The 16,204-nt window shown below is 38.4% G+C and overlaps 2 protein-coding genes across 5 annotated transcripts in view; one reads left to right on the top strand and one right to left on the bottom strand.

Moving 5' to 3' along the window:
- Nucleotides 1-3,925, top strand: part of LOC107737552 (tyrosine-protein phosphatase non-receptor type 11-like) — a 32,772-nt gene extending 28,847 nt beyond the window's left edge. For 2 of the 3 annotated variants that reach the window (XM_016549062.1, XM_016549064.1), the window contains exons 14-16: nt 575-675; nt 1,047-1,161; nt 2,496-3,925. In XM_016549062.1, coding sequence (XP_016404548.1) covers nt 575-675; nt 1,047-1,128 — 183 coding nt within the window. In that variant the 3' untranslated portion in view covers nt 1,129-1,161; nt 2,496-3,925. Of the gene's footprint in view, nt 1-574; nt 676-1,046; nt 1,162-2,489 lie in introns of all 3 variants that reach the window. The other variant, XM_016549063.1, reaches the window with a different exon arrangement.
- Nucleotides 3,926-6,102: 2,177 nt separating this feature from the next.
- LOC107737699 (RING finger protein 223-like) lies at nt 6,103-10,231 on the bottom strand. Of its 2 annotated transcripts, XM_016549286.1 has the most exons (3): nt 10,206-10,231; nt 9,976-10,049; nt 6,103-7,063 (listed from the first exon to the last, which is right to left on the bottom strand). In XM_016549286.1, exon 3 carries the CDS (start codon nt 7,017-7,019, stop codon nt 6,375-6,377), a length of 645 nt encoding a protein of 214 aa, XP_016404772.1. In that variant the 5' UTR covers nt 7,020-7,063; nt 9,976-10,049; nt 10,206-10,231; the 3' UTR covers nt 6,103-6,374. The 2 variants fall into 2 exon arrangements, with proteins under 2 accessions (XP_016404772.1, XP_016404773.1); XM_016549287.1 differs by lacking the exon at nt 10,206-10,231 and having other exon boundaries at nt 9,976-10,185.
- Between the last annotated feature and the right edge of the window lie 5,973 nt (nt 10,232-16,204).

Genomic DNA, 16,204 nt, shown 5'->3' with positions numbered 1-16,204 from the left:
TTTGACGAAACATTAAAACTTTTTTGTGCAGCTTAGATAAGTAAAGAGCACTTCTGCATAAATTAAGCTTTCTCCAGTGCCGTTTAATAGATACAGTAAGCATATACACTACCATTCAAGATTTTGTGGTCAGCAAGATTTTTTTATGTTTTTGAAAGTCTCTTATGCCCACCAAGCTGCATTTATTTATAGAAAAATACAGTAAAAATAGTAATACTGTAAAATATTGGTACAATTTAAAATAACTGTTTTGTATTTGAATATATTTTGAAATGTAATTTATTTCTGTGATGGCAAAGCTGAATTTTTAGCATCATTACTCAAGTCTTCAGTGCCATATGATCCTTCAGAAATCATTCTAATATGCTGATTTGGTGCACAACAACATTTCTTATTATTATCAATGCTGAAATTGGTTGCTGCCTAATATTTTTGTGGAAACCATTCATTTTTTTAAGGATTTTTTTGTTGAATAGAAGGTTAAGTACTAAGTCATTTAAATATTTGACATCCATTATTTATATACATTAAAATGCGTCAGTTTTATATTCCTTGTTTTTTTTTTCTTTTGCAGAGGAATAAAACAAAGGAGAGAGAGTACTCTAACATCAAGTACCCACAGATGTCAAATGCCAGAGCCAAGCCAAACATGAGCTCGTCTTGCTCTTCATCTGTGTAAGTGCTGATTTCCTGTGTTGCACGCAAACACACACTTTGAAAAATGGCCCACACAGTGTTGTTACTGGAAAACATTTAATGAGTTTCTTTAGGTAAACTCTACTATCTCCTACACTTCCTCAATTCTAAAGGTATTTATTGCTAAGTGAATCATTTTCCGTCAAAAGGATTCTGACGCTGCTGTGAGTCAGTTGTTCTAGAACAATAAACACAATATGCAACTTCATACAGTACATCAAGTCATAAAATATGTTCGTATATAACTGTGTCAGTTTCGATTTTGTAGCATCCCTATAATCGAATAGATTCGAATAGTATTTTCATTCCTGTTTATTTTAGTAACATGCTTCTATTCAACTCTTCCACAGAATGAACGATGACTCCGGTGTTTATGAGAATTTGAATATCAAAAATCCAAAGGGCTCCGCCAGCAGCAATACCAGGAGATAAGCCATGTGGGCTGCTGTCTCAGGGAGTCTGGGAGTATGTTTTTCCACCCTCGCACTCACAGTGTTACACATTGCTGCAGCCATGCTTCTGTGCACACACACACAAACACACACCTGCATCAAGGCTGTTGGAGTAGAGAGACAGAAACAGAATGAGAAGGAGAAAGACAGTAAGGAACAGATGGGGGTGAGAGTTGTGTCTTTGTTGCAGCCCACCATCAGAAAAAGTATAATCTTACAGAACAGCACTGTTTGCCAAATGGCCTTGAAAATAACACCATACTTCAATGAATATGCACAACTACTGATGTTTTCAAAGGTTAATAAATACATACTTTATAAACAAATTAATACATAAAATACAATCTATATAATAATATAGTAAAATGATAGTAAATTATAATAATTTAAATTATAATAATAATCATTTCTTGTTTTTCCTGTATTTTCGTTCTTTTTGTTTGTTTGTTCTTTTGAAATTTCTATTCATCAAACAAATCCTCCTAATAATAATAAATGTTTCTTGAGCACTAAATCCACATATTAGAATGATTTCTGAATGATCATGTGACACTGAAGACTGGAGTAATGATGCTGAAAATTCAAAATTGCCAACACAGGAATATATGACATTTTAAAATATATATTTAAATAAAAATCCGTTATTTTAAATTGTAATCATTTTTCACATCATTACTGTTTCTGCTGTATTTTTGATCAAATAAATGCAGCCATTACTTTTTTATGACTGATGACTGTTGGGTATTTAAATAAGTACTTATTTCATAGATTTTTACTTTGGTCTTCCAAGTCCCATAATTCACAGGATTAGGAATTATGCATAATATTAATGTTACGCTTTGTTTATGCTGACAGCAAAAATCCAAATGTAGGCATAGACTGAAATATAGTTAGTTGTAGACTGAATAGCAAAAACCTTTTAAAATTCATATCTATAGAGTATGTGGTTTGGGTTTATTTTATTTTATTTCTTTTTTCTTTTTTTCTTTTCAACAAATGTGTTATTTGTCAGACCACAGTTGAATTTGGCACAGAATTTGGCGCATTTTACTCTAGATATAGGGGGGGAAAGACTCATGTGTCCATAAAATGTCAATTTTTCCTCCTCTTTCCATACTGACAGCTTGGCACTCAGCCTTTGTAAAAGAAAGTCATTTGGCATCTTGCTGACGCCTACATCATTACTATAGCAACCAGTGTACAGTAGATACACCTCTCCACTGCCTGAACTAATGCATCGGATTTGACCATTTGCAAAAGAACCAAGACATACAGTATGTGTAAAATGGCACACCTGTTTAAAGAATACATCTCTAAATGTTCTCGTCCTTTCCTTTGCAGTTCCAGCAGAGGTGCTGTGTAGAAGCACCTGATCATGGAGCGACACTGGATTACAGCACTGGGGGGTGGGGGCGAAGCCGCCCAGCCGCTCAGCTAGAGCTCCCAACAGCTCCTCTCTTCATTTCCTGACTGACTACGTCTGAGAAACTCACACTCCAAAACCAAGTGCCTCAACAGCAGCCGAAATTGTTCCCGCAAAGGACGCGTGACTTGGTGCTTTCTCTCCCCACTTCTAGTCTAACAAGCCTCTCTACACTGCACTAAGCTACATGATGAATATGAATATTTACACTCAGTGACGTAACTTTGGATGAAGCTATGCTCTTTCCATGCTGTCTACGGCTGTTTCCAGACCTTGCTTTGTCTACTGGATGTCGTCTACTGTAACCAAAGACCTTTGATATGTATCTTACAAGCAGCGGTTATTTGCGCTCTGCTGAGTAATGCTCGTGGCACGGTGATATAAGAAGAAGAAAATTACACCATCCTGCCTCAAGGATCCCCCCTTTTCTTTTCAGAGCACATGGGAGGTGATTGGTCAAAGTTCAACCAATGATTTGGATATCTTATGTAAGTAGGTGTTTTAAATGGGCTGATTTGGTACAGTGTGGTAGAATCTATACAGTATGTGCCAATCAGCAGCCTGTGCATCATATTCATAAAGGCTTCTGCTTTGATGCTTTTTTATTGAGCATTACCTCCAGGCAAATGAACCGTTGGAGGAAGTCAAGTGCTACTGTCAATCAAAGGCTTATCAACCAATCAGGCTGCCTCTTCATCAGCGGGCTCCTCCCTCTATGCGTAGGCTTTATTGTTCTGAAAACATCAGGTGAGCCTTTATTAGGTAGGGTTTTGTTTATTTGTTACTAGTCGTTTTGTTTGCAACTATGATTCCTTTAGAGCAATTTTATCTTGTGATATTTGTGAATGTGATTATGAAATCTAGGCCTGGCATTTTTTTATATAATGCATTTTAACTATATTATTCCACATTTTCCTCCTAAGAGACACATTAAGCTCTTTTATCACATATAAACAGGGTGTGTGTATTGCGGTGTTATAAATAGCCCGATAAAGCTCTTTACGTCAATAGCGGGTTGTGATTGCACTGAGGCCTTCGAATGAAAAACGTCAATTGAAAAACGTGGTGTTACTAAACATCTACAATGGAGGGGGTACGTCAGGATGTCGAGCGAGCTGTTGAGGTGAATGGCATTTCGATGGAGACTTTAGCTAAAAAGGAGGCAGGCCAGATGGCCGACAGCTAAGATTAAAGAAATAGATTTGTGTAGAGCGAAAAAAGTAATTTAAAACATGGCCGTAATCCACACGTAGCTATTATTAGGTGAGGTCAGCAGTGATGTCATAAGATGTTATATATACACTACCAGGTCAGTAAGGGTTTGGGGTCAGTAAGATTTTTTTAAAGAAATTAATACTTTTATTCAGCAGGGTTGCATTCATCTATCAAAAGTAATAATAAAGACATTTATTTTAAAAGTTTTCTATTTTAAATGCTGTTATGCTGAAAAAAAATGTATCAGGTTTTCCACAATCTTTTTTAACATTAGATGATGATTAAAAAATATCTTGAGCAGCCTGGAATGATTTCTGAAGGATCATGTGATACTGAAGACTGAAGTAATGGCTGCTTTGCCATCACAGGAATAAATTACAATTAATTAATGTAGATTAAAACAAAACAAAACAAAAAATTTTTTTTTAAATTGCAATAATATTTTCACAATATTTTTGTTTTGGCTGTATTTTTGTAGATCATATATGCAGCCTATATCTGGTCAAATATTCAGCCTTGGTGAAAAAGCGTAAAAAAAATCTTGCCGACCAAAAACATTAAAGTAGTGTACATCTTGGCTTAGATAAAGCAGGGCATAATGTATGTGATTAATCAGCGTCTGACTGTGAATGTGGTGTTAGTTCTGGCCACATGAGGGGATCTGTGATGTCACGATCTGAAGGGCTACCGTACATGTTCAGAAGGAGGCCTGGGTCTGCTTTTTTTGCACTTGAATGGATGAAATGTTTGGGTTTTATACTAGAGAACCAGTTTGTCAGACCTTCCAGGAAGTAAAAGCAATGTCACTGCATATGATAATCATTGTCCTTGGAATGACTGACTGACTGACTGATTGATTGAATGAATTTGTGATTTATGTACCTGATCATGTGACAGCAATGTACTACTGGCATCTGAAAGCTGTTTGTCTGCTGTTTAAATTTGTTTTATTTTTACCTCTGTGAAAATGGGTCAAAAATGTAATGGCATATTAAGACTTGAAATTCAATTTGAACTGCTGCAAGGTATAGTGTCTATGGCTGTCAGAATGTCCTTTTGTTTGGAGGTATATATAATGGATATTTTTTGTTAATTTGCCGTCAGTGTGGTGTTTTGCGTTATAGATCAGTCGTTTATTTTTGTTTTATTGAATCAGTTATTGATTTGTTGTAAATTGTACATTTCATTTGTTCGTTAATACAGTGATGGAAATATTCACAGCCGTTTAGCATATTATTTTAGGACGATGTTAACATTTATTATTATTATTACTTCTACTATTATACAAAACATCAACAGTTATAAAGCTATCTGCTTGCATTATCACAATTTTGAAGTCTTCTTTTTAAATTTACTTGAATACTATATTGGTGGGTTTTTGTAATCTCAGTTGGTGATCAGTAGGTTTGATCTGAATTGTGTCGTGCTGATTGTCCTTGTGTGATAAAGACTGTGTTCCCTATTGCACTGTCTCAGCCTAAAATGCCTTTTGCCCTGAAAGATACAGCTGATGTAAAGACTTGCATCTCAAATAATACAGGACTAGTTATTGCATAATAAAGCATACACTGGGAACTTTCTACTAATTGTCTTTGACTCATTTCACCTTGCTCCAAACAAACAGTTCCTGACCCATATTTTATTTCCTTCCCTCTTTATAATTTCCTTCTCTCTTTACGGTTTAATAACATGTTTTTTTTTTCTTGTTTTTTTCATAAATACACCTGGAAGTAGGAAACTGATAATTCATCCCTAAGAAACACACACAGTGGAATAGTTTAAGTTGGTGTGAGTGTGTTCAGAGCACTCGTCGCCGCAGGGCTTAGGTTTCAGACGGTTATTCTTTGAGGCGTGTTCATTTAACCGTCCCAGAGCAGGATGTGATCAATTAGAGCCACGTGAACCTGTTTGCTTTTCCTTTCTTTTGTCTGTCGACCTGAGTTATCAGTGATATCATGAATATTGCACCTATTAAAACCTGAATAACATTTCATGACACCGTTCCTACAACTTCCTTGTGCGGTTTACAGCAACAATTATTTATTTTTTGTAAACAAAATACTCTTCATGGAATGTAATACAATCAAATAAAATATATACATAAATGTACAAGTAAAAAACATTGTTTTCTTTGGATTGAGTTGCAGCCACATTTACTGTTTCTCATGGGCAAAGTCCAGTCATTTCAATAGGAATCTGCGATTTCACGAGAGTGAAAACGTTCTCAAAACAGATTTGACTTGTGATGTTGGTAATGTGAATTCGAGAATTGCTTGGTTTACAAGTTACTTTCAATCACATCATTACACTACTGACTGCACCTTTTTTGCCTGCAAATTTGCACCAGAACTAATGTGACCGTACTTTGTATCGGTTTTGCTTTTGTTTTGGTCATTGTTGATCATCAATCAGTTTTCTCACGCTCCTTCACATGATCCCGATACAGTTCTTCAGTCTTTACTGCAGTCCAGCTGCTTGCCTTTAGTCCTTTAGCACCCAGCAGGCTTTGCACAAAGGTATGGATGTAAACTGACACCAGTCATCCTGATTTAGCAAGTCCAATATCCATCTAGACGTGTCTGTCTCACTTATACATTGACTGTAGTAGTAGAAGGTGTGGTAGTAGATATCTGCAAGTTCTGGGGTGCACAACGCATGGAGCCCGTCGTGACGATGCACTGCAGGGGCCACAGAACGATCCCCAGCAGCAGCATCATGAGGAATATAAAGAGAAGCAAACGCTTCCAATCCATCAGCCGTTCCAGAAGCCCAAGTCGCGGTCGAGTTTGGGAAGAAGATACGGCGCTTTGTCCACTGACCCCAATATCGACACAGATGCAGAATGCTGGCACGCCTGGAATATCTATTGGCCGTTGGTAGCACAGCCTCTCCCCATCCAACCACACAGGCTCCTCTTGCTGCTGGTGGACGGGCAGGCGACACAGCACCTCCTGGCTGGTGGTCAAAGCCGGAGGCCCCTTTTTTGGGATGATAGTGGGCTGGCGGCAAAAGGGGCAGGAGATTTTAGAGTTTTGGGGGTCCGTGGAGGTGGTCATAATGCGGGAGAGGCACTCGAGGCAGAAGGTGTGAGTGCAGTCCAACTGTTTTGGCGTTTTGAAGACGTTGTCGTAGGTGTTGAAGCAGATGGAGCACTCGGGATGAGAGCTCACCCTCTCCAGGTCTGTTTCTAGCGGGACCACCTGGGAGTGCCACAACGCAGGGCTCGGCTCCATCTCCCAGGAATATGGTCTTCCACTCTCTTCCTCGTGCGGATTCACTGGAACAAGCAAGACAAATATCTCAAAATGACCTCTAGGTTCATTCCGTACGCTCTAAAGCAAAACTAGGGCACAGCTTATGAAGTAAACATTTACCGCCAGGTGATTTATGATTGTTTGCATGTGGACAGCACTGAGAATACACATTTGTATGGACATTACAGTGCAATCAGATATGGGCCACAGAACAAGCCCACGTAAGAAGATGGATTCATCATCATGCCTTTGTATGATGCCCTTTAAAAAAAATTAACTGTGACTTTGAGTTGGTCATCAGTTCGACACAGAAACTTGTTACTGTGCATTCACTGTTACAAATTGTATTGCGTTGTTTTGTTTCACACCATTTGCCCTCCTGCATTTCCTTGCTTTAGACCATACACTCTTAAATATAAAGGTTCTTAAATGGTTCTTTGTAAACTTTTAATCGTTTTTTTATTTTTTGTTATTGCTATTCAATTCTTTGGAGTTTAGTTCCTAATAGTTTTTCAGATCACTATATTGGTTTCTGGGTTGATGCACCAGTACATGGTGTTTTCTAAAGATGTATCAAATGAAAAAGACTATTCACTGGTTCTTTGTAAACCTTTAGGTTCAGCAAAGAAACATTTTCACTGTATACACACTGTGGAGTTTTTTAGGTTATTAAAATGTTCTTCACACAAGAAAAATGGTTCATTTAAGAACTGGAAGGTTCTTTGAGGAACACAAATGGTTCTTCTATGGCATCACTGAAACCTTGGAACCTTTTTTTCAAGAGTGTATAGGGTTCTTGATTTGATATATGGTTCTTTAGAGATCAAGAGTGTTTTTTAATGTTGCATTATTGGTTCCTCAGTTCTTCATTGATTTTTTTAGCTTTTTAAAACAGCAGTAAATAGATATTTTTCTGAAGAACTAAATAATAAAAAGTTCTTAAAATGTTAAAGAAAGTTCTTTAACAAAGTTCTTTGTAGCTCTTTAGGTTCAGTAAATAAGTGTCTTATCAATAACCATTTTTTGCTAGAGAAGAAATGTTTGTAAGGTTCTGTGGCGTTAAGCTGTATAAACTTTTTGGTTCTAATTATAATCTACTTTTAAGGATGTACAGAAGTTTAGTAAAGGTCAAACACGCGTGCTTACAATGTTAGTAAGACACAGACTGCTTTGTTGTCTTTATTCTGCCAACGTCAGCACCACTGTCCTTCAGAAACCCTTTCAGCACGCTAAGGCTCTCTAAAAGTCATCGCTCCGCTAGTCCTGGCATTTGGAGCCGAGAAGAATTTTATCAACAAGTTGACTCTACATTGTATAATACAGTGAAGTATTTCGCACAGCCCATCCTGAGCTAAATAATATGTGCTTCCAATCCAGCCTCTCTTTTAAGTGGTTTTGTGCCTGCACAGGTTCAGGTGGGAGTTTGGTTGAGAGCAGATGGCCTGTTCACAAGCCCTGCAGGGCAGACCTATGTGTATGTGTGTGTGTGTGTGTGTGCGTGTGTGTGTGTGTTTCTTTCTCCATCCCTGCACTGCACAATGCTCCTGTTTGTTCTCCATTATATTGGTCTGGCTTTGGCATTCCTGGAGAACAGGCCGGTGCCCAGGCAGCCAGTCTCTCAGCACTGTGTAAAACCCCCAGACTCAGAGCCATGGCCTCAAGAACACCTGCGGCCCGAGTCCTTTCTGTCTATCTCCCTTCATGATCTACACTTCAACGCAAAACTGTTTGACCACCAATAGTGCACGACTCACGAGTTCATGGTTATCCATTAACTCAACCGCCTCCGTTGATCCCCAGGCAAAACGAACTAAGGGTTGACAATGTTCTTGACCTGATTCTCCTTCCCCGTGTGCAGCAGGCCCTGATGCTTGAACTTTCACATGACACTCTCAAATCTACAGACCCTCTGTTTGATAACAAGAGCCATTAGGGAAGATAGGGAGGGGTTTGAAAGTAGCTCCACTAATTTGATTTAATGTCTAGGTTGAAGCCCAAGGACAAAACTGCAGTTAGCAAGCTAATGCACAGCCTATGTGCTTTTGTCTGGGAAAGGTCATAAACGGTTTAAGTGAAGCCCTGTTGACCCCTAGGTTTTGGTCTCTCTAATTTCATTTGCATATAAACGGCTTCAACAACGTTCTGTCGGTATATTTAGTCTGGATGTCTTGTGCACATGTTTGTTTTGACATCAATACTGAAAATAGCCCTGAGAATTTCACATTTTAAATGCATTTTTTATCTATTGTTATATGCATTATACTTAACCATAAACAGGTACAAACCTTTAAATGTGCACAATATATTGCTACCATATTAGTCATCAGTCTAATTTTTTTTTTTTTTTTTTTTTTTATTGATCTTTATTAGTCTACATTGGATATGTAATTGCTCATGCACTTTAAAAATGCTAATAATTTAATGCTAAAAGTTTAAGAATCACACTGGTTGCTTTTAGCAAAAATCTAAATGAATATCCATTTTCTGTAATGTGCATTATAATGTTGAGATGCCTAAATTCACTTGTAGTATTTAAAACAATTAGATTTTTTAAATTGTATTTATTTTTCATTTCAAATCTCAACCCTTTTTTTTTTTTGTCTGGTTTTATGATAACATTTTTTTTATTGTATTGTTATGCATTTTATGAATTGTACACTCTACCAGACCTCTGAGAACACTTTGTGGGCTCCACTTTGACTTTCAGTAACTTCACCTCGCTCTCCAATATTGTAAATCTTCCTCTACGTCATTCTCCAGTCTTCTCAAACAAGATTAGAATCACACAATAGGCAGTTAAAGTTAACGTCCCTTTGGGCATTGAGTAACCCATCCAGTTTTTCTTCACTTCAGTTCTATTTCCAAACGGCTGCCCTTCCGTATATCAGCCGAAGAACCGCCACATGTGGCCGACAAGTATTGCACATGTTCTTACCTGTTCTGATAACTTGAGCTCTAGTGTTCTATCTGTTCCAGATTCCTCTTTTATCTTCTCATCACTTCGCCTCCCTAAGGACACAAATGCATTATCAGCTCTGGAGCTGTCAGCAATCCTCTTGATAATGTAATGTCCTCCTCTTAGGAGTCTGTTAAAAGTGGAGCTGAACGCAGGTGGGCTGCCGGTGCCTGCCGCGCTCCTTCTCAGTGTCTCATGTCCACTCTCACCTGCCACAATTTATGCACTCTCTTTCAGCACTCGCTATGGAAATGACACTGATAGGCAGGAACAATAACACGGCCTTGAGGGAGTGCCAGAGACGGGGGAGGCGGAGGGTTGGGATGAAGGAAAGAATATTCATAGTATAACATTTCCATTCTCTTCATCTGCCCATCCTCTTTTTTTCTTTCTCTGTTGTTCAGTCTTCCCCAATCATTTCCCAGCATGCTGCATACGTTTATATAATCTGATTGGTTTGTATCATCATTACTTCCTGGAATTTCAGAAATACCAAAACTTAGTTACAATTGAGCATTTTAACATTTTAAATGAGCATTTTATCTTTAGTAAACCCGCATGCCTTCATGTCAATAACTTGGGATGCTCAGTAAAATATATGAAACTAGTTAGTTGGTAAGTAGTTTTAAATGTCGGTCTAGTCAGAGAAAGCTACAATAACAGCAAAAGAAACATTGTAGCCTTAGCGAAGATTAACACACGAATGGTTATATCATAACATTGTCACATTTTTGTATGTGGGTTACCGTCATCATTATTATATGAACTCCTCTGTAAGATATTATATTCATGAACTGAGCTATGGCTTCTTTATATGAGTCTTTAAAGATTTTTGTACCTGGTTAGCATTAGCTAAACAAACAATGCCAACAATAAAATCACAAGGTTTACTTTTACTGTGATTTGCCCCTCTAGTTTTGGTTACACTGTTATAAGGAAGAGATGGAAAAATTGATAAAGCATCATTAAACTGAGCTGTTTGATTACATCTGGTTTTATGACTTTATGAGATGGGAATTGTTAGGAACACTTGCGACTGCTGACTGTCTTGTACTGGTTATTGAGCAACTTAAGCACAATATCTGTTTATGGCAAAAAAGGCCTGGTTAAGTTCATGTTTAGTCAGGTATGCCACACAATAAAACATTTAGTTTACACCATAAGGAAGCCAGACAGCTGTCAATAACAAAACTGAGATGACAATGAAAAAAAGACAATCACATAGAGAGCAAAAAACTCTAAAAGAATAATCAATACATGAACTATCTGTTCATACTATAATGTGAGTCGACCTGTAGGAAGTAAACAGACAACGACAACAAAGTACTTAGAGTGAGCCAAACTGATGGTAATCTGTTCATCTAATATAACCTAATCCCCAATAGTCAATATCAAGTCCTCCATTTTCAGACTCTTGTCATTCCTCTGCATCTCATTCCGCAGGAATCTGGAGAATGCATGACCGATGCTTCTCTGATGGTCTCACATGATCACACAACAATGCTTGCCCAATTACTTGTGAAACATTGATGGAGCTAAATAAAGGCTCTGCAGCTGACTTTAAATCAGTGGTGAGTAACATCAACGCCTTATAATGCAAGAAAATCATTTCATTTCTCAGAATTGTTTGCAATAACATGTTGTTGTTTAAATCTTCAGTCACCTGAAACCACCCATCTAAACGTGTTTCGAATTCAGTTTGTGGATTATAGTGAATTCTGTGTTAAATCATTACATCGCCTTCTTAAAAACTAATTTTTCACTGTATTTGCCCCCAAATTTATTTTCACGATACTAATGATGAGATAAGATGCAGTTACCTGGACCTGAATCTAAAATAGTCTAAAAATAGCGATCAGCTGCTGTTAACATTCAGTGCACTTTTCCTTTTATGAGTAGAAAAACTGTTTGGGAAAAGTCCTTCTCACTCTAATGAGGATAAATGATCCTTTCCTCGTAGTCATCCATTTCACAATTAATTACCTAAATTAATTACACTTGTTAAATATTTCCCATGGGGTCCAAAGTTAAGAGCTCTGTTCTCCAAATGTGTTTCAGTGAGTGAGAGGTGCATGTTTGGCATGTCTTGTGATCCACTGATCCACATTATAATACAGTAGGCCAACCTCATAATGGAGAAAATGTTATATGGATCACCTGTGTCAACCACACAAACTTTGCTTTGAACTTGTTGCTTTGGCATGCATGTGTATAATCATCTAACCAACAACAGTGTGTGGATCGACACCTTCAGAGTCGAGGGGGAGTGTGTGTTTGCATGATGTTTACTGAAACAGATTCTAGCCTGAGTCTTTACTGGAACAATAAAACTAACGGCTGTCACCCTGCCCCACACTACCATGGAAACTCCACATAATTATGGACGCCATTAAGATTTCCTTTGAGATGCCCTTGATATCCTGACAGCAGAGGACAGGTGTAACTGCTTTTATCATCAGCTTAAACCAGTGCCTCACTGGGATATTTACTGACTAGAGATGTGTGAGGACAAGGACAGCTGTGAATTGCACATGAGTTTAATTGGATGTTATCAAAACATTTTCATAAAAAAATAGGTCAGGGTCAAAGTTTTTTTTTTTATAACATGCTGGCTGGAAATCATCACGTTTTGTTATATGCACTTTGGCCTATGTCTGGTGTATCTCATGGCCAATTAAGCCATAAATGTCTGTTTACTTCTAATCTGTAAGTATGTTGTTCATTAATTAATGCATGTCATTTTTAAAATTAACATCGCCTTCTTAAAAACTAATTTTTCACTGTATTTGCCCCCAAATTTATTTTCACGATACTAATGATGAGATAAGATGCAGTTACCTGGACCTGAATCTAAAATAGTCTAAAAATAGCGATCAGCTGCTGTTAACATTCAGTGCACTTTTCCTTTTATGAGTAGAAAAACTGTTTGGGAAAAGTCCTTCTCACTCTAATGAGGATAAATGATCCTTTCCTCGTAGTCATCCATTTCACAATTAATTACCTAAATTAATTACACTTGTTAAATATTTCCCATGGGGTCCAAAGTTAAGAGCTCTGTTCTCCAAATGTGTTTCAGTGAGTGAGAGGTGCATGTTTGGCATGTCTTGTGATCCACTGATCCACATTATAATACAGTAGGCCAACCTCATAATGGAGAAAATGTTATATGGATCACCTGTGTCAACCACACAAACTTTGCTTTGAACTTGTTGCTTTGGCATGCATGTGTATAATCATCTAACCAACAACAGTGTGTGGATCGACACCTTCAGAGTCGAGGGGGAGTGTGTGTTTGCATGATGTTTACTGAAACAGATTCTAGCCTGAGTCTTTACTGGAACAATAAAACTAACGGCTGTCACCCTGCCCCACACTACCATGGAAACTCCACATAATTATGGACGCCATTAAGATTTCCTTTGAGATGCCCTTGATATCCTGACAGCAGAGGACAGGTGTAACTGCTTTTATCATCAGCTTAAACCAGTGCCTCACTGGGATATTTACTGACTAGAGATGTGTGAGGACAAGGACAGCTGTGAATTGCACATGAGTTTAATTGGATGTTATCAAAACATTTTCATAAAAAAATAGGTCAGGGTCAAAGTTTTTTTTTTATAACATGCTAGCTGGAAATCATCACGTTTTGTTATATGCACTTTGGCCTATGTCTGGTGTATCTCATGGCCAATTAAGCCATAAATGTCTGTTTACTTCTAATCTGTAAGTATGTTGTTCATTAATTAATGCATGTCATTTTTATTTAAAATTAAATAATTTTTTGGTCCACAAAGGTCAAAGGGTTTGCATAGATTGGTCAAAATCTGGAGGACTGATGTTTGTAAACTGCACACACCCATACCATAAGTGTGAATTTTGAAGCAGTTATGTTTATTTTTTTTAAACATATGTTTGTAATAACTAACTAGATAAGACAGTATTTGGTGTGAGTGTGTGCAGTTTATGTTGTAGAACAAAATGTCAAAGCACCGTCAAGTTATGTTTACCACAGACTTTATTTTACTCATAAATTGAAAAACCCTATTATAAAGCCCCATAGGAAAATCTCGAAGGAACCAGTGGTGAAGTAGTCTTCCGGGTTCTTAGGTCATACCTGCACCACTCTGTTATGACTCTCCATATCCACATGTGCACCTGGAGCACTGTCAGCATTAACCAGCTTTTCACCCAAAGCTCATTAACATAAATAAAACCATACTGGTCTGAGGTAAAAGGCCAAATTCAAGCAACACCCTGCTGCCAGGATGTTGCCTTCAACAGAAGGAGCTGTAGATGGTATCCATTTCTGGCAAAGATCTAAGACAACAAAGAAAGAGTATTGATTATTGATAAATATTAAAAATATTTATATAATACTTTTTTATTATTGGTGAAGTAATATTTGACCTCACTTCAATCTTTTACAAAGACTGCACAGTTAGAATTACAGTTTTTAAACAGCTATATAAACAAAAATGGTCATGTATGCCATTCCGGTTCACTATTGCCATGGCTCATGATGTTCAAAACTGTAGCAGACGTGAAATGGTTAAGTATGTGTGAAATCTTTATTTTTTGCAAGTTCAGTTGCACATGAGTTCCAGCATTACCACATACAGGTACAGTTTTAACAGTTTTTGAAAAATTCTACACAAACTGGTCTAGTAGCTAGACCTGCACAGGGACAGACACCACAAACACAGGTATGGCCTGTAAAGGGTGGTATAACCTGAATATCTGGACTATAGTAACCAAACGGTTGTGGGTTTTAAACCCTCCAATGGATGCCTCATTACCTTTTGTATCACAATTATGTTCCTGGGAAAAACTTGGGTGAGTGGCCCTTTATGAAGTGCACACAAGTAGAATTAGACAGAATTAATTTGTTTATGAGGGCAGAATTGGTACCCTTGGCATTGATTTTCAGGTGCATTTCACACACACACACACACACACACACGTGTGGTTTCTGTGAATTGTGGGGACTTTCCATAGACTTCTATTACTTATACTGACCAAACGATATTTTCTATTCCCTAACCCTAAACCTACCCCTTACAGAAAACAAGTTTGCATTTATACACTTTCAGATAAACATAATTTACTATTTTTAATATTTTTCCCCTCTTGGGGACCGCAGGCCGGTCCCAACAATGTCAAAAAAGGTTTTACTATCCCTAAAATGTACCATAAACAAGAACACGCACACACACACACACACACACACATATCTCTGTATACTGTCAACCTTTACAGTACATTTCAGTTTGCTGTTTTCAGTTTTGCAGTTGCACATTTTGAAATACAGTATGTGAAGCATTTACAGAGTGTCACTTTTTTGTGTAATTATTGCTCATAACACTGGTTCCTCTTCAGGAACTTCAGCTGCATCGGAGAACGCTTTGGGAACGCCTTCTGTGACCACGCTCTGAATCACATGTGAAATCAGTCCAATAGCTGGGCGAGACATCACGGGCGGGTGACGTCATGACCAGTTAGCTATAAAACCACGTGCGGCGGAGCCGGCGTCAACTTTCTGTCATTCAGCAAAGCGCTCTGTGTGTGTCAGTCATATTTATTGTTGTCGGTCAAAAAAGTGCAACTATAAGCTCCGGCTATGTCTAAAGCTCACGCTAAAACAAAGGGCGAGAGCAAGCCACGTTATAGATTGTGTGTTCCTCCCTACCCACGCTACATCACGGGTGGGGATACACGCAGTCTGTGCGTGGTTTGCTTGGGAGCCGGCTGCCCGCATTGTGAGTGTCTCCCACTGCGTACCCTTCGCTCCCGGAGGGCTCTCTTTGAGGAGGGAGCCTTCGCCAGCGTTCCTCGCGGTTCTGGCCCCGCTTCCGTCGAGGATGATTACTCTTGGCCTGCTGTACATGAGACCCCTACAGTGGTAGCTCAAGACCAGGGGGTTCTCCCCGAGGAGAAACCCACTTTGCATGCTCGTCTTCATGCGACTGAAGTTCAGAATGCTCACATTCAAACAAGTCGTGTCTCAGATCAGGTCTGAGGACTGGTTTGTCACGATCGATCTAAAAGACGCATACTTCCATGTCTCCATCCTTCCTCATCACAGGAAGTTCCTGAGGTTCGCTTTTGGGGCAAAGCTTACCAATATCGTGTTCTTCCTTTCGGCCTTGCACTCTCACCCCGTACTTTCACGAAGTATGCGGAAGCAGCCCTGGCTCCCTTGCGACTCCGG

Source organism: Sinocyclocheilus rhinocerous, unplaced genomic scaffold, assembly GCF_001515625.1.
Source record: "Sinocyclocheilus rhinocerous isolate Xijiao unplaced genomic scaffold, SAMN03320098_v1.1 scaffold72, whole genome shotgun sequence".
In the NCBI taxonomy this organism is placed as follows: Eukaryota; Metazoa; Chordata; class Actinopteri; order Cypriniformes; family Cyprinidae; genus Sinocyclocheilus; species Sinocyclocheilus rhinocerous.
Note: the sequence above shows the minus strand (reverse complement) of the source record. Positions and strands in the feature narration are given on the sequence as shown.

Bases quoted from the DNA above. Each gene is read 5' to 3' on its own strand.
- LOC107737699 (XM_016549286.1), bottom strand. From the start codon at position 7,019: ATGGAGCCGAGCCCTGCGTTGTGGCACTCCCAGGTGGTCCCGCTAGAA.